Source organism: Symphalangus syndactylus, chromosome 13, assembly GCF_028878055.3.
Source record: "Symphalangus syndactylus isolate Jambi chromosome 13, NHGRI_mSymSyn1-v2.1_pri, whole genome shotgun sequence".
NCBI classification, from domain to species: domain Eukaryota; kingdom Metazoa; phylum Chordata; class Mammalia; order Primates; family Hylobatidae; genus Symphalangus; species Symphalangus syndactylus.
The window spans coordinates 118,118,770-118,140,157 of NC_072435.2; the positions used below are offsets into that span (position 1 = coordinate 118,118,770).

Here is a 21,388-nt window from a genome sequence, read left to right on the forward strand (position 1 = left end):
AGATGAAAGAAGAGAGTAATCAAAACAGGCTTTCCTAGTATCCTCTTCCAGCTCCAAAAGTTCCCTTTAGTGTCCTCTGGCTCAAGTCAGGGACACTTCACACACTAACTGCTTCCAGTAGGTTAGGTTGTATTAACATTAAAATCCTATTAACACACCTTTTCTCAAAACACTTCAGTTCCTAAAATTATTTGAAGTCAAAGAGAAAGACAGGCTAGGAGCAGTGGCTCATGCCTGTAAATCCCAACACTTTGGAAGTCCAGGGCAAGAGGATCACTTGAGCCTAAGAATTCAAGACCAGCCTGGGCAACACAGTGGGTCCCTCTCTCTACAAAAAAAAAAAAAAAAAAAAAAAATTAAATTAACCAGGTGTGGTGGTGTGCACCAGTAGTCCCAACTACTGGGGAGGCTGAGGCAGCAGGATTGCTTGAGCCTGGGACGTTGAGGCTGGGTGACAGAGTGAGACCCTGACTCAAAAGAAAAAATTAAAAAAAGAGAGAGAGGGAGAGACAGATCTATGGACTTGAAGAAAAGGATCTCTCCAATGTTCCTATCATTTTGTCCTAAAATAATTTCATAGAAAATAATTTGACCCCTGTGTTAGACTAAGCAGTAGTTATACAGATTCACCAAGAACACATGCATTTTTAAGCTTTTAAGAATCTGAAAGGGACTATAAAAGCACTTTCTGATTTGAAAAAATGCATTCTTGCCAGAGTTACATTTTTCAAAACTTACTTGCAAAGACTTTCACAGCAAAAGCTGCAAGCAACATTCAGCACAAGGACAAGCAAAGCAGCAAAGCAGGGGCACTGACCACGGGCTTTAGTCATGCCTGGGAAGTGGAGGCAGGTAGTGAGAAAGGGGGCTTACTAGTCCTGTTCGACTGGGCCTGCTGCTCACAGACGAGGCCACTGAGCTCATGGAGCTGAGGGAAGAGGCAGAAGGGCTGCGCTTCAGGCTGGCGGATGTGGTCGCCATCACTCGCCTCACTGCGTTGGCCTTGGCTTTGGCTGGTGTAGTGGAAGGGAAGCCAATCTTGGTAACTTTGTGGACAGGAGCAAACAAGCCGTATTTGGGTTGACACTGAAAATACCTTTAGAGAATAAGAACAATAACAAAAAACAACTTAATCACAAGAAATAATAACTATAACCAAAAGGCTCTCCCAACTCCTAACTTAAGGTTAGATTCCTGGAAATTCTACCGCTAAGCTGGGGTTATACACCAGCATGTAGCAGTCACATGTATGTAGGCTAACAACCTCAGTGATGGTTTAGAACACACACTGGTGACAATATGATACACAGAGTCAGGACTGTTCACCTGTTGCTGAGATTCTACATAAAGGAAATAAATATTTTCACAACCTGATAAATGTACAGCAGAGGAGTTTAGCAATAGAGCAAGCCCATTTAATAAACCATGCCAAACAAAGGGAAAGGAAATCAAACAGGCACCTAACTTTGGCAGATCCATTCAAGTAAACATGAAGAGTTGGACGTGGTGGCTCACGCCTGTCCAGCACTTTGGGAGGCCGAGGCAGCAGATCACTTGAGCCCAGGAGTTCAAGACCAGCCAGGGCAATACGGACAGACCCTGTCTCTACAAAAAATATAAAAACTAGCCAGGCATGGTGGTGCAGGAGGATCTCTTGAGCCCAGGAGGTCAAGGCTGAAGTAACCCGAGATTGCACCACTGTAGTCCAGCCTGGGTGACAGGGTGGACTCTGTCTCAAAACAAACAAAAAACTCAAGTGATGGGCGCACCAAAATCTCAGATATCACTACTAAAGAAGTTATTCATATAACCAAACACCATCTGTTCCCCAAAAACCTATTGAAATAAGTAAAATGTATATATATAATATATATATATGTTTGTTTTTTTTTTTTTTTTTTTTTTTGAGACAGAGTCTCACTCTGTTGCCTAGGCTGGAGTGCAGCGGCGCAATCTCAGCTCACCACAACCTCCACCTCCCCAGTTCAAGCGATTCTCCTGCCTCAGCCTCCCGAGTAGCTGGGACTACAGGCACACACCACCCTGCCCGGCTAATTCTTGTATTTTTAGTAGAGACAGAGTTTCAATATGTTGGCCAGGATGGTCTTGAACTCCTGATCTTGTGATCTGCCCACCCTGGACTCCCAAAGTGCTGGGATTACAGGTATGAGCCACTATGCCCCGCCAAAAAATATATGTATTTTTTAATTAAAAAAAAATCTACCCGTACTTAATCAACTGTAGAGAAATATAAATACAAAATGGCTAACATACAGGAAAAATCTAGTTAAAAAAAAAAGAGGCCAGGCACGGTGGCTCACGCCTGTAATCCCAGCACTTTGGGAGGCCGAGGTGGGCGGATCACGAGGTCAGGAGATCGAGACCATCCTGTCCAACATGGTGAAACCCAGTCTCTACTAAAAATACAAAAATTAGCTGGGCGTGGTGGTGCGTGTCTGTAATCCCAGCTACTCAGGAGGCTGAGGCAGGAGAATCGCTTGAACCTGAGAGTCAGAGGTTGCAGTGAGCCAAGATTGCACCACTGCACTCCAGCCTGGCGACAGAGCGAGACTCCGTCTGAAAAAAAAAAAAAAAATGGTTCATTGAAAATTTTTAATGTTTGTTTCCATAAACATATGAAAAAACAAGATAAAGTACTCTGCAAGTATAGCATTGAGAAGGCCCAGAAAAAAGAAAATGGCATTGGAGGAAAAAAAAAAAGTAAACATGGAGAAATATGAACTAGTAATGTCTATTTTCGGACTGACATGGGCAACGTTATGACTCTAAAGGATTACAATGTTTTAATGTTAAGAAAAGATGGCTTCATAATCATTGCAGTTCCAAGAGATCTTTATCTCCATGAGTCATAATTACTGTATCTGGTAGATAAAGCCCTTTTCTCTATAATTAATTTGCTTATAACCAATTTGTCCATGTTTTATAAGTAAAATGTTAACTACCACATTTTAATAATAATCAAGTGATGCATTAATGTACTGTATACTACTAATTATGCATCATAGACAACACCTGTGCCTTCAAAACATTTTGAAAAGAAAAGTGGGAAATTCCTTCTGCATCTGTGTGCATTACTGTACTCCCAGCCTATGTCTGGGAGGCAAGAATGGGGTTATCCAGGCTGGACGTGGTGGCTCACACCTGTAATACCAGCACTTTGGGAGACCAAGGCAGGCGGATCACTTGTGCCCAGGAGTTTGAGACCAGCCTGGGCAACACCCCGTCTCTACTAAAAATACAAAAATTAGCCAGGCATTGTGGCACGCACCTGTAATCTCAGCTACTTGGGAGGCTGAGGCAGGAGAACTGCTTGAACCCAGAAGGGGGAGGTTGCATGCAGTGAGCCGAGATGGCGCCACTGCACTCCAGCCCGGGTAACAGACGGAGGCCCCGTCTCAAAAAAAAAAAAAAAAAAAAAAAAAAAGAATGGGGTTATCCTTACGATGGAAGAGGTCCGCTTGCCAGTCTGTTCAAATATGAAGACACATTTTGCAGTTCTTTTCCCTAACAAAGGTGGCTACCTTCTGCCCCCGCCCCCACCCCAGATGCCCGAGTACTCTTTCAGAAGTCAACTCCTATCAAAAGGGAGAGAAGCCAGACAGGTAACATAGTATTTCCTTTCTATTTTGAAAAATAAACAGAATGCTTGTTCAGAATCTACTCAGACATACTACATGTATTACTAAGGAGACAGTCAAAAAGAACAGCCCCAATTCTAGTGTGGGGAAAAAAAATCAGCAGATGGGTCTTAGGAAATAAAAGTGCCGCTCTTCCGAACACACCTTTCCATGTTATGATACATGCTTGGTGAGACTGGCTTGAGCATCGTCACGTACAAGAGTGACACAAGATGTTGCACAACGCCAAACAAACCTTGTTCCAGCAACAGCGCCATCATTCTTCCCAAGTGGCTCGTCTAACTCCACGCCACACCACTCCCCCTTGGCAAAGTCGGTCTCCCCAAGAAACCGGACTACACCAGCCTTAGTGCCACCAACCTGGAAGAAGAGAAGGTTAAAATAGAGATGAACACCACTCTATAGCTTTGTGGTTCCTACTAGTAACTACGTACTACATTCCATCATTTCCACCAGCAACTTCTTTGCTTTAGCTTCTCTTTGACTCTAAGAGTTCTCTTGAAGGAAGTCTGGCAAAGAAACTTACCTGGCTGACTTATATTACCAGAGTGATTTGATGCCTAATATGTTGCAATAATGAGACAGCCAATCTAATATGCAGTCATTAAGGCTGTTCACCAAGTTCATTATTCCTTTTCTTAGAAAATACTTTTTTTTTTTTTTTTTTTGAGACAGGGTCTCACTCTGTTGTCCAGGCCACAGTGCAGTGGCACATCATGGCTCACTGCAATCTTGACCTCCCAGGCTCAGGGGGATCTTCCCACCTCGGCCTCCTGGGTAGCTGAAACTACAGGTGCACACCATCAAACAGGTTATTATTTTTTTTTTTTTTGTATTTTTTGTGGAGACAGGGTTTCGCCACGTTGCCCAGGCTGGTCTTAAACTCCTGGGCTCAAGTGATCTGCCCACCTCAGCTTCCCAAAGTGTTGGGATTACAGGTGTGAGCCACCACTCTTGGACCTTACTTTATTTTTCTAACAGAAATGCTCCTGCTTCAAAACAAACTTGTGGCTGGGCACAGTGGTTCGTGCCTGTAATCTCAGCACTTTGGGAGGCCCAGGCAGGACAACTGCACGAGCCCAGGAGTTCGAGACCAGCCTGGACAACATAAGGAAGACCCTGTCTGTACAAATAACAAAAAAAATTAGTCGGGCATAGTGGTGTGCGCCTGTGGTCCCACTACTCAGGAAGCTGAGGTGGGAGGATTGCTTGAGCCCAAGGTTCTGAGGCTGCAGTGAGCCGCAGTTGTACCACTGCACTCCAGCCTGGGTGACAGAGTGAGACTCCGCCTCAAAAAAAATAAAAAAGTAAATAGGCCAGGCACGATGGCTCACGCCTCCCAGCACTTTGGGAGGCCAAGGTGGGTGGATCACCTGAGGTTGGGAGTTTGAGAGCAGCCTGGCCAACATGGTAAAACCCCGTCTCTACTAAAAATACAAAAATCAGCTGGGTGTGATGGCTCACGCCTGTAGTCCCAGCTACTTGGGAGGCTGAGGCACAAGAATGACTTGCACCCGGGAAGCGGAGGTTGCAATGAGCCAAGATCATACCACTGCACTCCAGCCTGGGCGACAGGGCAAGACTCTGTCTCAAAAAAAAAAAAAAAAAAAAAAGTACTTCAAAAAATAATTGGCCCAGTGTGGAAGTTCACACCTATAATCCCAGCACTTTGGGAGGCTGAGGTGGGAAGATCGTTGGAGTCCCCAAGGCTGCAGTGAGCCATGATCACACCACTGCACTACAGCCTTGGCAACAGAACAAGAAACTGTTTCAAAAAATAATAATTGACTCTTGCTATTTTCCACAGTGAGGCTCTCTGTTTCTTCACAACTATTAAAATTATCATTCCTAGGCTGGGCGCGGTGGCTCAGGTTTGTAATCCCAACATTTTGGGAGGCCAAGGCAGGTGGATCACTTGAGGCCAGGAGTTCGAGACCAGCTTGGCCAACATGGTGAAACTCTGTCTCTACTAAAAATACAAAAATTAGCTGGATGCATTGGCACACACCTATAATTCCAGCTACTCAGGTGGCTGAGGCACGAGAATTGCTTGAACCAGGGAGGCAGAGGTTACAGTGAGCCAAGACTGTGCCACTGTACTCCAGCTTGTCTCAAAAAACAAAAAACAAACAAACAAAAAAAGAGTACTAGTTCTAGACTTGACACATTTGACCTTTTAGTACTCTTGTTACTACTCACACACAAATCGTCACCTATATAAAATTGGCCTTACTGCAATTGAGTCAAAAGAAAATAAAGTCGGCCTCAATTTTCTCCTTCCTCCCACACCACACCATTCATCAGAGCAGCAGTCCAGCCAGCATCCAGTGAGCAGGACACAGCACATTAGTTAAAGATGATGCAACCTCTTCAGATAATGTGTTAAATTCTTTGGGGGGTGAGTCGAAGTTACTGTCATGCAATTGCTTTTCCAAGAGGCATCTAACAGGCTATGGTCAATAATTCTCCAAGCAAACTACAAGCTTCATTCAGATCAGCTTTGTAAAAAGTAATCACAAATAACAAATGAGCAACTATTTCTCTAAAGACAGGTAATATACATGTATCCTGAAAAAAAATTATGTCACAAAGTTTGTCTGAAATGAATGATTACTAGTTCCTAGAACAGAAAGTTTTCTTATATTTTTCCTCCCATCAAACATGGAACTTTTCACTCATAACAGAAAATGTATTTTTCTTTTCCCTGTAAAAAATCAGTAATTATTCTATGGAGACAGAAAGTCACGTGAAGTCCTAAAATCATCAAATGTTTTTCTACTTAATCATTCTAAAATAAAAAAACATGTTTACGCATTTAAACGGGACTTTACAACGCTAGGTTTTATTTCTCATGTGTTCCAGACAATGCAGAAAAGTCTAGTACATGCACATACAGGAAACAGAAGCATTAAATAATGCATTGACAATAAACAGAAGCCACTATTATCAAATCATATCTAAGAAATCTATGTTCTAAGACAAATATCTAAGTTATTAAAGAAAAACATTTTCAATATTGAAACAAAAAACAAGGCCAGGTGCAGTGGCTCATGCCTGTAATCCCACCATTTTGGGAGGCCAAGGCAGGAGGATCATCTGAGGCCAGGTGTTTGAGACTGGCCTAGGCAACACAGTGAGACCCCATCTCTATAAAAATTTAAAAATTAGCCAGGCATGGTGGCATGTGCCTGTGATCCCAGCTACTCGGGCTACAAGTGAGCTATGATCATGACACTGCACTCCAGTCTGGACAAGACAGTGAGACCCTGTCTCAAAAACAAACAAAAAAAAAACCTAAAAGATAGATTCCCATGGCAAACACAAACAAGCACAATACATTTTCTTTACTCTCAGAATGTTAGCATATAACTCCTAACACTGTGGTAAAAAGTCACTACTGAAGACAGAATTAATTTAAACTAGAAACGCAAAAAAAAACCCTAGATACTATTTTTATGCTTTAGCAAACCTCAGATTTTTAAGTTCTCATTTATTTATTCAATATATATTTCTTCAGTGTTTAGATCCTTGAAAAACAAGGATAAACAGAATACAGCATTGGCCATTGAGGGAGACAGACAAGAAGATTCAGACAAGAAATTCCTGTAAAAAGTGTCAGGTGCGTCAAGAGGTTTCTACAAAATGCTGTGGGAATAGAAACAAATACCCTTCCTGTAAAAAATAAAAACACTGATAAATTCTTGCTGGGTTAATGAGTGGGTCTACAAACAGGAAACAGAAACAAACCTCTCTGGACTCTCTCATCTCTTCATTATCCAGTTCTCAGCAAGTCATTTACTCTCACAGTGCCTGAGTGCATAAAGCTATAAAATGTCTCAAGAGCAGTAATGAGGGGTTGTTTCACAGGAATTTTGTGAGCAGTCTTCTAAGGTGGCTTCTTATCTGCCATATTCCAAGATAAACAGCTTATTTTAAAAAGTAAACATGGAGGCCAGGTGGGGTGACTCATGTCTGCAATCCTAGCTCTTTGGGAGGCCAAGGCAGGCAGATCACTTGAGGTCAGGAGTTTTGAAACAGGCCTGAAACTCTGTCTGTACTAAAAATACAAAAATTACTCGGGCATGGTGGCAAGCACCTGTAATCCCAGCTACTTGGGAGGCTGAGGCGGGAAAATCACTTCAACCCCAGAGGTAGAGTTTGCAGTGACCCAAGATCACACCACTGCACTTCAATAAAAAATAAAATAAAATAAACATGGTTAGCTGGTATTTGCTGAATACAAATGTAAGCCTCACTTAAAACTTAATTGCCTGTGACATGAAAGAGCCAAAGCACAGGTACTTTTTTTTTTTTGAGACGGGAGTTTCGCTCTGTCGTCCAGGCTGGAGTGCAGTGGCATGATCTCAGCTCACTACAACCTCTGCCTCCCGGGTTCCAGAGATTCTCCTGCCTCAGCCTCCCAAGCAGCTGGGATTACAGGCATGCGCCACCACGCCCAGCTAATATTTTTGTATTTTTAGTAGAGATTGGGTTTCACCATGTTGGCCAGGCTAGTCTCAAACTCCTGACCTCAATTGATTCCACCCACCTTGACCTCCCAAAATGCTAGGATTACAGACGTGAGCCACCACGTCTGGCCACTTTTGATTACCTCAAGTAATAAAATTACCTCCAGGAAGGGCCAGTTCACCTTCCAGCAACTCTCCTACAGAGAAGGGTAAAATCTTCACTGGTCCTAAGTCGACTTCTGCTTGCCCTGCTTTACTCTCTCCTTCATGGGTATAAAGTGACGAATGTATTCAAAACCCTCTGATTCTCTCTACACTATTTAATGAGCTCCTACTATGTGCCAGGCCCTGTCCTAAGTATTGTGGGTGTGACAGTGAATGAGACAGAAAGTTTCCGTGCTTTCATGGAGGTTAAATTCTGGTCAGGGAGAAATGGACAATAAGCAAGTAAAAAAATGAAAGATAATTTCAACTGGTGAAGAGCGCTATGAAAAAAATAAAACAGGGTAGTGTGACACTGCCATAGAAGGTGTCTTTAGTTGGGGTGGCCAAGGAAGGGATGCTTGAGGAGGTAACATTTGAGCCATGACTTAAGTGACCACGAGAGACCGGGGACAAAACATCCCAAGCAGAAGAAACAACACATTCTAAAGTGGGAATGAGTCTGGGTGTTTAGAAACAGCAAAGGGGGCCAGGCACGGTAGCTCACACCTGTAATTCCAGCACTTTGGGAGGCCAAGGCAGACAGATCATTTGAGGACAGGAATTCAAGACCAGCCTGGGCAACATGGCGAAACCCTGTCTCTACTAAAAATACAAAAATTAGCCAGCTATGGTGGCTCACGCCTGTAGCCCCAGCTACTCAGGAGGCTGGGGCGCGAGAATTGCTTGAGCCCTGTAGGCAGGGGGTGCAATGAGCCAAAGTGGCGCCGCTGCACTTCAGCCTGGGCAACAGAGCAAAATCCATCTCCAAAAAAAAAAAAAAAGAAGAAGAAGAAGAAAGAAAAGAAACAGCAAAGGGGCCAGTGTAGTGAAACAGAGTGAGAAAGGCGGGTGAGAAGGACAAGAGGTAGGGAGGGTGGGCAGGGTCCAGAGAACAAGCAGCACTGCAAGTCCAAGGAAGGAGTTTCCATTTTTATTTTAATGCCATGAGGAGCCCCTTCAGATCACGATGTGTTGGTCTTCGTTGGTGCCATATCTACAACACCTGGAACAAATTCCAGTGCATAGCAGATGCTCAGGATATTTTCTGAATGAATTGCAGAGTATTAAACACAGCCTTTATAAAGCCATCATATTTTCTCTAGGCTAAATAAACAGTCCCAGTTACTTTATTCCTTTTATGATATCATTTTGAATCTCCAAATCTCTAACAGGTGACATTAAGTAAACCCCCTTAAAAATAAATGTGACAAGAGCAGATGACATATAACAGATACCCTCTCATAAGTCTAACTCCCTAGAACTGACAGGTAAACAAAAGATGTGTAATTATGAATAGACGCTTTGGCTAAAAGATGATGTTATACTTGACTTGCACTTTATGTCTCGGAACTACTTAATCTCCGCTTCTGAAAGGCATCTGAGCTTCCACAGGATCCAGGACCCCAAGAATATCAAGACACAGGAAAGGGTAATGCATGCCTGTAATCCCAGCTACATGGGGGGCTGGGACAGGAGAATCGCTTCAACCTGGGAGGCAGAGGTTGCAGTGAGCCGAGATCATGCCACTGCACCCCAGCCTGGGCAACAGAGCAGGACTCTGGCTCAAAAAAAAAAAAAAAAAAAATCACCTCTTCTAACCCTGGGGGTTGATAAAATGCAGAATATTTACTCACCAGAAGCAGTCTTTTATATGGCACCCACTTGACCAAAATACTAGCAAAGTTTGCTTGTTAAAAGTTAGGAGATGTGATCCAGTAATAAGACAACACTGGCACTCAGTACTCAGGCCTGCAGACAAACCTCCCTCTCCCCAAGTCCCAAAGCAGTGGCATGGCCTCCTCAACGCAGAAACGCTCCCAACTCCCAAGCCCCAAGAGCCTCTACAAAGTTCTCAAGGCTAGACAGATACCAAATTCGGCACCTTTGGGGTTAAGATATTGGCTCAGGTTTACAAAAAGAAACCACTGCCCAATTACTGAGCACCATAGAAAACACTCCAAACATTGTGAAAATCAAAGCCAACGTTGTAGGCAGACTGGGCACTACTAAAAAGATTTTAGGCAAAGGAACAGCGTCACCAAATTGACATTTTAATTGAATCTCTCTGTAATTGCGCAAAGAATAGAGGTGTGGAGAGACAAGGGAAGTGGCATGGACAGTGCCCTGCAAGTCCAGGTAAAGATGATGATGGCCCGACCCGAAGCAGTCAGGGCCACAGGACACAGGCGAGGAGGATGGACAGCAAGACCAGAGGCATGGGATCTGACAGGCGGGTGGACGGTTTCCTGTGTTTCCAAGCCTCAAAAGGAAAACTGGGGAACCCTCTCACAACTGAAAGCAAGGAGCAGGAAGAGCACTAACAACGATGACCTGCTAAAATGTGACCCCACTGAGTCTGCTGTGCGCAAACAGGAAAAAGCTGCCGAACGCAGCTTCTCTGCAGCAGCATGAGGTGCCCTGTATTTCCCTCCTGGATAATCCTAAAAGGTTACAGGGGATGAACTTTAGAACTTCTGGGAAACTGAAAAATGAAAAAAAAAAAACTTGGCTGGGCACAGTGGCTCATGCCTCTAATCCCAGAACTTTGGGAGGCCAAGGTGGGTGGATCACTTGAGGTCAGGAGTTCGAGACCAGACTGGCCAACATGGTGAAACCCCGTCACTATGGGAAAAAAAAAAAAAAAACAAATACAGGCCGGATGTGGTGGCTCACACCTGTAATCTCAACACTTTGGGAGGCCAAGGCGGGCAGATCACCTGAGGTCAGGAGTTTGAGACCAGCCTGATCAACATGGAAAAACCCCATCTCTACTAAAAATACAAAATTAGCCAGGCGTGGTGGCACATGCAGGTAATCCCAGCTACTCGGGAGGCTGAGACAGGAGAATCACTTGAACCCGGGAGGTGGAGGTCGCAGTGAGATTGCACCATTGCACTCCAGCCTGGGCAACAAGAGTGAAACCTGGTCTAAAAAAAAAAAAAAAAAAATTAGTCGGGTGTGGTGGTGGGTGCCTGTAATCCCAGCTACACTACTTGGGAAGCCTGAGGCAGGAGAATCGCTTGAACTCGTGGGGCAGAGGCTGCAGTGAACTGAGATCATGCCACTGCACTCCAGCTGGGCAAAAGAGCGAGATTCCATCTTGATTAAAAAAAAAAAAAACGACTAAAATCAGAAAAAAAAATTATTCAAATCTGCAGCAAATCTCATCGCAAAGGAAGTAAGCTAAGTAAAATCCATTGTGTTAGAAAAGATCTCAAGATTCAGCCAAAAGGGGCTTTTAACTAAATGTGACTATCTGGAGTCTTCTCAATTGTGGACCATACAAAACAGCAAATCCTGCCACTAACTACTCCATATCAGCAATCTAGGCAAATGGATTTCAGGTAAAGAACAACTTCCCCAGAGCATAAACTCCCGCCCAAAAAGAACCCAAGAATTCCCCAAGTAGACAATGAAGAAACACTCACTGTAAATGCAAGGTCACAACCAGGCTCATAGGTTTGAGGTTCTAAGGCACCGATAAGAGGATTGAGAAAAATAGAAGAAATCAAATCATTAGGTGCAGTGTATACTGCTCGAGAGATGGGTGCACCAAAATCTCACAAATCACCACTAAAGAACTTAACTCACGTAAGCTAACGCCACTGGTTCCCCAATAACCTACGGTAACAAAAAAAATTTAGGCCGAGCACGGTGACTCATGCCTGTAATCCCAGCACTTTGGGAGGCCGAGGAGGGTGGATCACGAGGTCAGGAGATCAAGACCATCCTGGCTAACACAGTGAAACCCCGTCTCTACTAAAAATACAAAAAATTAGCCGGGCGTGGTGGCGGGCGCCTGTAGTCCCAGCTACGCGGGAGGCTGAGGCAGGAGAATGGCATGAACCCCGGGGGGCGGAGCCTGCAGTGAGCCGAGATCGCGCCACTGCACTCCAGCCTGGGTGACAACAAGACTCCGTCTCAAAAAAATAAAAATAAAAAAAATTTAATTTAAAAAGTTAATAAGGGCCGGGCGTGGTGGCTCATGCCGGTAATCCCAGCAGTTTGGGAGGCAGAGGCAGGTGGATTGCCTGAGCTCAGGAGTTCAAGACTAGCTTGGGCAACATGACGAAACCCCATCTCTACTAAAAATACAAAGAATTAGGTAGGCGTGGTGGCGCACATCTGTAGTCCCAGCCACTCCGGAGGCTGAGGCATGAGAATCGCTTGAACCCAGGAGGCAGAGGTTGCAGTGAGCCAAGATTGTACCACTGTACTCCAGCCTGGGGGGACAGAGTAAGACTCTGTCTCAAAAAAAAAAAAAAAAAAAAAGTTAATATGGTAAATAAATCTAAAAAAAGAGCTTTAACTAACTTAATAAACAAGGTGAAAAAAAGCACCAGTAAGACTAAAAAAAAAAAAAAAAAAAAAACTTACCAAGAAGGCCATATTTGTATACCGTTTGTGGAAACAAAAATAAAGGCTTTTTGGATTGCAATTTGGCAATATCTATCAACAATTTTAAATTATTTATACCCCTTGACTCAAATATCATTTCTAGGGGAAAAATGGGTGCAATCTAAATGTGTATGACTAAATTAAGTATAGTACATCCAAATAGTATAATACCAAACAGCAGCTTACTGTTTTAAATTAAGACCTGTATTTCCTTCCATACAAATGCCCCAAATCTACAATCTACAATCTACAAAAGCATAATATGAAAATGGCCTATATATAAGACCCCACTATGTGTGTGTTTCACTTCTACATATTATAGACAAACCTCACAAAAATAATGTTCAGCAAATGAAGACAGACACAAAAAAAGCACATACTGGATGAATTATAGTTATTTAAGGTTCAAACACAAGCAAAACAAATCTTGTAAATATTTTAATTCTCAGGAAGATATTTTTCCCCTTTCACAGTATCAAAGACCTGTATAAGAAGTGTTGAGCTCATGCCTGTAATCCTAGCACTTTGGGAGGCCAAGGAGAGCAGATCACAAGGTCAGGAGTTTGAGACCAGCCTGGCCAATATGGTGAAACCCCGTCTCTATTAAAAATACAAAAGTTAGGCCAGGCATGGTAGCTCATGCCTGTAATCCCAGCACTTTGGGAGACCGAGACAGGCAGATCACGAGGTCAGGAGATCGAGACCATCCTGGCTAACACAGGGAAACCCCATCTCTACTAAAAATACAAAAAAAAAAAAAAAAATTTGTGGTCAGGCGCGGTGGCTCACGCCTGTAATCCCTGCACTTTGGGAGGCCAAGGTGGGTGGATCACGAGGTCAGGGGTTTGAGACTAGCCTGAACAACATGGTGAAACCCTGTCTCTACTAAAAATACAAAAATTAGCTGGGTATGGTGGTGGGCGCCTGTAATCCCAGCTACTCAGGAGGCTGAGGCAGGAGAACTGCTTGAACCCGGGAGGCGGAGGTTACAGTGAGCTGAGATCTTGCCACTGCACTCTAGCCTGGGCAACAGAGTGAGACTCTGTCTCCAAAAATAAAAAAAAAAAAAGAGTGTCGAGAACAAGAAAATTGTATTCTAAGATTCTTAGTGTAAGGGCCCTGGGGAGTAGCTCATAGAAAGATAAAGCTTGTCAGTTCAAATCTAAAAAGCTGACAAGTCACCTCCTCATATATGGTCATGAGCTAAAAATTCAGCACAGAACATGCAGTCCAAGGCATGAGACAACCATGATGAAACACAACAGCTGGGCGTCAGTCAAATTGTTCAAGAACCTGACATCACATCCTAGAAATACCAAATATGGTCGAAATGCAGCACTTTAGCCTCGCTTATAGAGGTTAGGAAACTAAGTTGTTAAATACCTCACTGAGGTCCCAAAGGCAAAGCAGGGACTTAGCTTGTCTTCTTAGCACTATACTATGCTACGCTGCCCCTCTTTAAAAAAAACAATCGGCCGGGCGCGGTGGCTCACGCTTGTAATCCCAGCACTTTGGGAGGCCGAGGCGGGCGGATCACGAGGTCAGGAGATCGAGACCACGGTGAAACCCTGTCTCTACTAAAAATACAAAAAATTAGCCAGGCGTGGTGGCGGGCGCCTGTAGTCCCAGCTACTCGGAGAGGCTGAGGCAGGAGAATGGCGTGAACCCGGGAGGCGGAGCTTGCAGTGAGCCGAGATTGCGTCACTGCGCTCCAGCCTGGGCGACAGAGCGAGACTCCGTCTCAAGAAAAAAAAAAAAAAAAAAAATCACTAAATTCAGAGGTTCTAGAATGTAGAGCATGTAGACCTTGCATTTCCGCTTATTAGTCAAACAGTAGCTACTGTACATTTCCTTCCTCTTCCTAAATCTAAACCTTATCATTTGAAAGGCCCGGAAATTCTTTTTTTTTTTTTTTTTTTTCTTTGAAACAGAGTCTCACTCTGTTGCCCAGGCTAGAGTGCAGTGGCACAATCTCAGCTCACTGCAACCTGCCCATCTTGGGTTCAACCAATTCTCCTGCCTCAGCTTCCCAAATAGCTGAGATTACAGGTGTGTGCCACTGCGCTCAGCTAATTTTTGTACTTTTAGTAGAGATGGGGTTTCACCATGTTGACCAGGCTGGTCTTGAACTCCTGACCTTAGGTGGTATGCCTGCCTCGGCCTCCAAAACTGCTGGTATTATAGGCATGAGCCACTGCACCTGGCCTTGGCCCAGAAATTCTTAAGTAACATCCTCCGATGCCTTGAGTTTTCCAAGCCATTTAAGGTAGCAGAATCTTATACACACCCACATAATTTCACTAAACCAAAAATTAAAAATCAGAAGGGGAAAAAAAAATTCAATTTTTATAAACACATCTAAGTTCATTTCTGAGCTTATTTTGTCAATAAAGTTACTCTTTTTTTTTTTTTTTGAAACAGGGTCTTGCTGGAGTGCCATGACATAATCATAGTTCCCTGCAGCTTCCATCTCCCAGGCTCAGCCTCCTGAGTAGCTGGGACTATAGGCGTGTGACCCCATGTCCAGCTTATTTTAATTTTATTTTATATGGAGTCTTGCTTTGTTGCCCATGCTGGAGTGTAGTGGCGTGATCTTGGCTCACTGCAACCTCCACCTCCTGGGTTTAAGTGATTCTCCTGCCTAAACCACCTGAGTAGCTTGGATTACAGGTGCCTGCCACCACGCCTGGCTAATTTTTGTAGTTTTAGTAGAGACGGGGTGTCGCCATGTTGGCCAGGCTGGTCTTGAACTCCTGACCTCAAGTGATCCACCCGCTCAGCCTCCCAAAGTACTGGGATTACAAGAGTTAGCCACCCCGCCCGGCCAATTATTTTATTTTTTATAGAGATGGGGGTCTCACTTTGTCGCCCAGGTTCAAGTGATCCTCCCAAAATGCTGGGATTACAGGCATGAGCCATCGTACCTGGCCACAGTTACCTTAATATTTACAAGTTCCTTGTTAGTATAGTGGTGAGTGTTTCTGCCTGTCATATGGAGACTGGAGTTCGAGTCCCCAACAGGGAGCCATATAAGATTAAGAAAAAAAAATTTTTTTTTTTTTTTTTTTTTTTGGAGACAGAGTCTTGCTGTCTCCCAGGCTGGAGTGTGGTGGCACAATCTCACCTCACTGCAAGCTCCGCCTCCTGGGTTCAGGCCATTCTCTTGCCTCAGCCTCCTGAGTAGCTGGGACTACAGGCAGGCCTGGCTAATTTTTTGTATTTTTTAGTAGAGACGGGGTTTCACCGCATTGGCCAGGATGGTCTTGATCTCCTGACCTCGTGATCTGCCCGCCTGGGACTCCCAAAGTGCTGGGATTACAGGCATGAGCCACGGCACCCAGCAAAGAAAATTTTTAATAATAAAATATTTACAAATTATAAACTCAATATTCTTTTAGCTAAACTGCTAGATACAACTAGAATAGTTCACTGCAAACCTATGCTCTTTCTAGACGCAAACTGCACGGCCAGATTCTAGTTTGTTGCATAGTTACCCAAAAAACTGAACTGATTAATTTCTCTATAAAAGAGTGGTCATCCCTCCAGAACAGACTCTGAGCCAAGGAGTATCCTATGTGTGTATTTCTGGCTTTTTTTTTTTTTCTGTTGAGACAGAGTCTCACTCTCTCGCCCAGGCTGGAGTGTAGTGGCGCAATCTCGGCTCACTGCAACCTCCGCCTCCCGGGTTCAAGCAATTCTCTGCCTCAACCTCCTGAGTAGCTGGGATTACAGGTGCCCCCCACCAATCCTGGCTAATTATTTTGTATTTTTAGTAGAGACAGGGTTTCACCATCTTGGCCAGGCTGGTCTTGAACTTCTGACCTCGTGATCCACCCGCCTCAGCCTCCCAAAGTGCTGAGATTATAGGAATGAGCCACCGCGCCCAGCCCTGATATGTGTATTTCAACCACTCACTGGTGTTTATATTTCAGTTCAACAAAATCACCTCAGAATGTTTCTCTACTCACCAATACTCTGTCTCCGATTTTGAGCTCTCTTTCTCCTTTCTTGATTGAGCCAGCCTCTGAAAGGTTGGAGATAGATTCACTGGCAGTTTTTGTAAGGTTGCTGATTGGAGGCGTAGCTGAAGGTTCCTTAGCTGCTGGCTGTGATGGTTTCTGGGGGATGTTTGAGGGGGTGGCGGGGGAGGAAGACACCATGCTGGCTGTAGAAGTGGACAGCGGTGAAGCAGCTCGGGAGGCGGGCGTCGTCTGCAGGCCATTAGCTTCATCTTCTGCTTGCACCTTCCTTGTTAACTTTGAAGGTCGGGTAAATATGCCCTTTAAAGGTTCACACTGGAAATACCGAACTCCTGCCACCGAACCATCGTTCTTGCCTATGGGTTCATCTAAAACTATTCCAGCCCACTGGCCTGGTGCAAACTGGGTTTCTCCAAGAAACTGGATAAATCCAGGCTTATTTCCATTCACCCAAACTCGCTCCCCAACTCGAAAGTCATCCACAAATTCCTCCTGGGTCTCAGATGATGGAGTGCTTGATGCTTTTTCACTGGATATGGTTTTTTCTACTGGAGCTACAACTGAAAACAAAAGATCAGAAGAGATCCGATTTAATTTTCAAGCAGACAACCTCTAACTTAAAGAAAAACTAGAGAAAGCCAAACAGCCCACAAGAGTAGCCTGTAATTCTTAGAAAGGTGTTTTAAAGTGTTGTTTTTTGATCTTTTGAGACAGTCTCACTCTGTCGCCCAGGCTAGAATGCAGTGGTGTGATCTCGGCTCACTGCAACCTCCACCTCCCGGGTACAAGTGATTCTCCTGCTTCAGCCCCCTGAGTAGCTGGGATTACAGATGTGCATCACCATATCTGGCTAATTTTTGTATTTTTAGTAGAGACGGGGTCTCACCACGTTGGACAGGCTGGTCTCAAACTCCTGACCTCAGATGAACCTCCCGCCTCAGCCTCCCAAAGTTTTGGGATTACAGGCATGAGCCACTGTGCCTCACCAAAGTGTTTTTTGCTGTTTTGTTTTAAACAAGGAAGCCAAGAATAACTGATCCTTCACTACCATCTTCAATGCTGCTAAACTCTGCAAACTGGTAGTTGAGGTTTATTCCTTTACTTGCAATTAAGATTAGAAAAAGTCAAAGCAAGAAAAAAATAAAATCAGTCTTTTTCCAGGCCTATATTCATAATTGGTCTGATTTCATTATTTGCTACACCCACCACCCTGCACATCATGAGCAAATATCCATTCACATTCACTAAATAGCACTACTCCACAATCGAGTAGTCAATTGAAGCTGATAAAAACTACGACTATTCCAGGCACAGTGGCTCACGCCTGTAATCCCACTTCTTTGAGAGGCTGAGGTGGGCGGGTCATTTGAGGTCTGGAGTTTGAGACCAGCCCAGTCAACATGATGAAACCCCATTCCTACTAAAAAATATAGGGCCAGGTGCAGTGGCTCACACCTGTAATCCCAGCACTTTGGGAGGCCGAGGCGGGCAGATCACCTGAGGTCGGGAGTTCGAGACCAGCCTGACCAATATGGAGAAACCCCATCTCTACTAAAAATACAAAATTAGCCAGGCGTGGTGGAGCTACTCGGGAGTCTCAGCTACTCGGGAGGCTGAGGCAGGAGAATCGCTTGCACCTGGGAGGCAGAGGTTGCAGCGAGCCAAAATCACGTCATTGCACTCTTGTCTGAGCAACAAGAGCAAAACTCTGTCTCAAAAAAAAAAAAAAAAATACAAAAATTAACTGGGCAGGCGGATCACGAGGTCAGGAGATCGAGACCACGGTGAAACCCCATCTCTACTAAAAATACAAAAAAAAATTAGCCGGGCGTGGTGGCGGGCGCCTGTAGTCCCAGCTACTCAGAGAGGCTGAGGCAGCAGAATGGCGTGAACCCAGGAGGCGGAGCTTGCAGCGAGCCGAGATCGCGCCACTGCACTCCAGCCTGGGCGACAGAGCGAGACTCCGTCTCAAAAAAAAAAATTAACTGGGCATGGTGGTGGGCGCCATTAATCCCAGCTACTCTGGAGGCTGAGGCAGGAGAATCGCTTGAACCTGGGAGGTGGAGGTTGCAGTGAGCCGAGATTGAGCCACTGCATTCCAGCCTTGATGACAGAACAATACAGCATCTCAAAAAAAAAAAAAAAAAACAAACCAGGCCTGGCATGGTGGCTCACTCCTGTAATCCCAGCACTTTGGGATGCCAAGGCAGGCAGATAACCTGAGGTCAGGAGTTCAAGACCAGCCTGGGCAACATGGTGAAACCTTGTCTCCACTAAAAATACAAAATTTAGCCGGACGTGGTGGAGCACGCCTGTAATCCCAGCTACTTGGGACGCTGAGAGCCATGATAGTACCACTGCCCTCCAGCCTGGGCGGCAGAGTGAGACCCTGTCTCAAAAACAAAGAAACAAAAAACACCACAAAAATTCATTAAGCTCTCCACATATAAAATTTTATGTCTTTTTTTTTTTTTTTTTTTTTTGAGACGGAGTCTCGCTCTGTCACCCAGGCTGGAGTGCAGTGGCGCAATCTCGGCTCACTGCAAGCTCCGCCTCCCGGGTTCACGCCATTCTCCTGCCTCAGCCTCTCCAAGTAGCTGGGACTACAGGCGCCCACCACCACGCCCGGCTAATTTTTTGTATTTTTAGTAGAGACGGGGTTTCACCGTGGTCTCGATCTCCTGACCTCGTGATCCACCCGCCTCGGCCTCCCAAAGTGCTGGGATTACAAGCGTGAGCCACCGTGCCCGGCCAATTTTATGTCTTTCAATTAAAAATTTTTTCAGTCCAGGCATGGTGGCTCACACCTATAATCCAGCACTTTGGGAGGTTGTGGTAGGCAGATCACTTGAGGTCAGGAGTTCAAGACCAGCCTGGCCAATATGGTGAAACCCCATCTCTACTAAAAATACAAAAATTAGCTGGGTGTGGTGGTGTGTGTCTGTAATCCCAGCTACTGGGGAGGCTGAGGCAGGAGAATCGCTTGAACCCCAGAGGTGGAGGTTGCAGTGAGCTGAGATTGCACCACTGCACTCTAGCCTGGGTGACAGAGCAAGACTTCACCTCAAAAAAAAAAAAAAAAAAAAAAAAAAAAAAAACAGCAGGGCACGGTGGCTCACACCTGTATTCCAAGCACTTTGGGAGGCCAAGGCGGGCAGATCACGAGGTCAGGAGTTCGAGACCAGCCTGGCCAAATATGGTGAAACCCCATCTCTACTAATAACACAAAAATTAGCTGGGCATGGTAGCGCGCACCTATAGTCCCAGCTACTCGAGAGGCTGAGGCAGGAGAATCGCTTGAACCCAGGAGGTGGAGCCTGCAGTGAGCCGAGACTGCGCCACTGCACTCCAACCTGGGTGACAGCGTGAGACTCCATCTCAAAAAAAAAAAAAAAATCTTTCAAATATTTTCAAGAATATGAACAGATATAAAATAATGTTTTAAAATTAAAAATCAAATTGAAGTCTCCATATAGGATAATTCATTTGTCATAAAGGAAAAGCGTAAAGTATTACCAGCCGTAGGTGTCTTCAGAGCTGTGCTTCCAGGCTTCAGGATCTTGGTGGGGGCCTTCAGCCCGCTTGGCTTTAGCATACTCATTTTCTTTCTATGTCAGAGCTGTTTCTCCTTTGCCTGTTGCCACTATCTTTCCCCAACCATTGATACAACTGTGGGTTCTATAGTGAAGTCAGTCTCTGGATTAAATCTGCAAAGAGAAATAAATAAAAAATTTTATAATCTACAGGAGCAAGTAGGAACAACAGGTAGCTTTCACAGACTAAAGCTTTCCTTTTATTTGACAATAATCCATCTCCAGGCTGAACCTAGGAACCTAGAAGACTCTGGTTGTTAAACACATGAAAATGCTGCTGAAATGGATTTAAAGGCAATTTACTATCCTCAAGACAAGCAGTTAGCCGGGTGCCATGACCCACTCCTCAAACCTGTAATACCAGCACTTTGGGAGGCTAAGGTAGGAGGATTGTTTGAGGCCAGGAGTTCCAGACCAGCCTGATCAATACAGCAAGACCCTGTCTCTACAAAAATAAAAATAAAAATAAATTAGCCATGAGGCTGAGGGGGAAGGATTTCATGAGCCCAGGAGTTTCAGGCTGCAGTGAGCCATGATCACACCACCATACTCCAGCCTGGGCGACAGAGGAAGACCCCGACTCAAAACAAACAAGCAAAAAACACAAAAACAAAAACAAGCAGTTAAGATAAACAAAGTATTTGCTTTGTTTTATACATCTAATGTTCTTAGCTCAGAACAGCTCCTAAAACCCACACAATCCATAAAAGAGGGTTCAGAAAAATCTACACCAAATAATGGGGGGAGAAAAAGGAAGCTTTCAGTTTTTAACTTTCATTTCTATATTGCTTAAGTTTTACTACAACAAGCCTGTATTAGCTATATTTTTTAAATCCACAGAATTATGCAATTTACAATATAAAACTATATATATGTTAAACTACAGGAAGATTAAAACTATGTAAGAAAAAGCCTTATCTGGGAGGTGATGAGGGAAAATTACCTTGTTTCTATCTAGAAAAACACAATATACTGCTGGTTTACTCAAGACCAGATATGAATCTATGACTTTTGGACTAAAGTAAAATAGTATCCTGTCATATTCTCTTCAACTCCACAGAAAGTGACTTGAAGATTACCTTGGG

The 21,388-nt window shown here is 44.3% G+C and overlaps 1 protein-coding gene across 7 annotated transcripts in view; it reads right to left on the reverse strand.

Moving 5' to 3' along the window:
* The window catches only part of CLIP1 (CAP-Gly domain containing linker protein 1), a 145,486-nt gene that overhangs the window by 88,858 nt on the left and 35,240 nt on the right, over positions 1-21,388 (reverse strand). For all 7 annotated transcript variants that reach the window (XM_055236957.1, XM_055236954.1, XM_055236956.1 and 4 more), the window contains exons 2-5: positions 20,227-20,417; positions 16,699-17,270; positions 3,895-4,019; positions 874-1,096 (exon numbers count right to left, since the gene is read on the reverse strand). In XM_055236957.1, coding sequence (XP_055092932.1) covers positions 874-1,096; positions 3,895-4,019; positions 16,699-17,270; positions 20,227-20,311 — 1,005 coding nt within the window. In that variant the 5' untranslated portion in view covers positions 20,312-20,417. The remainder of the gene's footprint in view (positions 1-873; positions 1,097-3,894; positions 4,020-16,698; positions 17,271-20,226; positions 20,418-21,388) is intronic.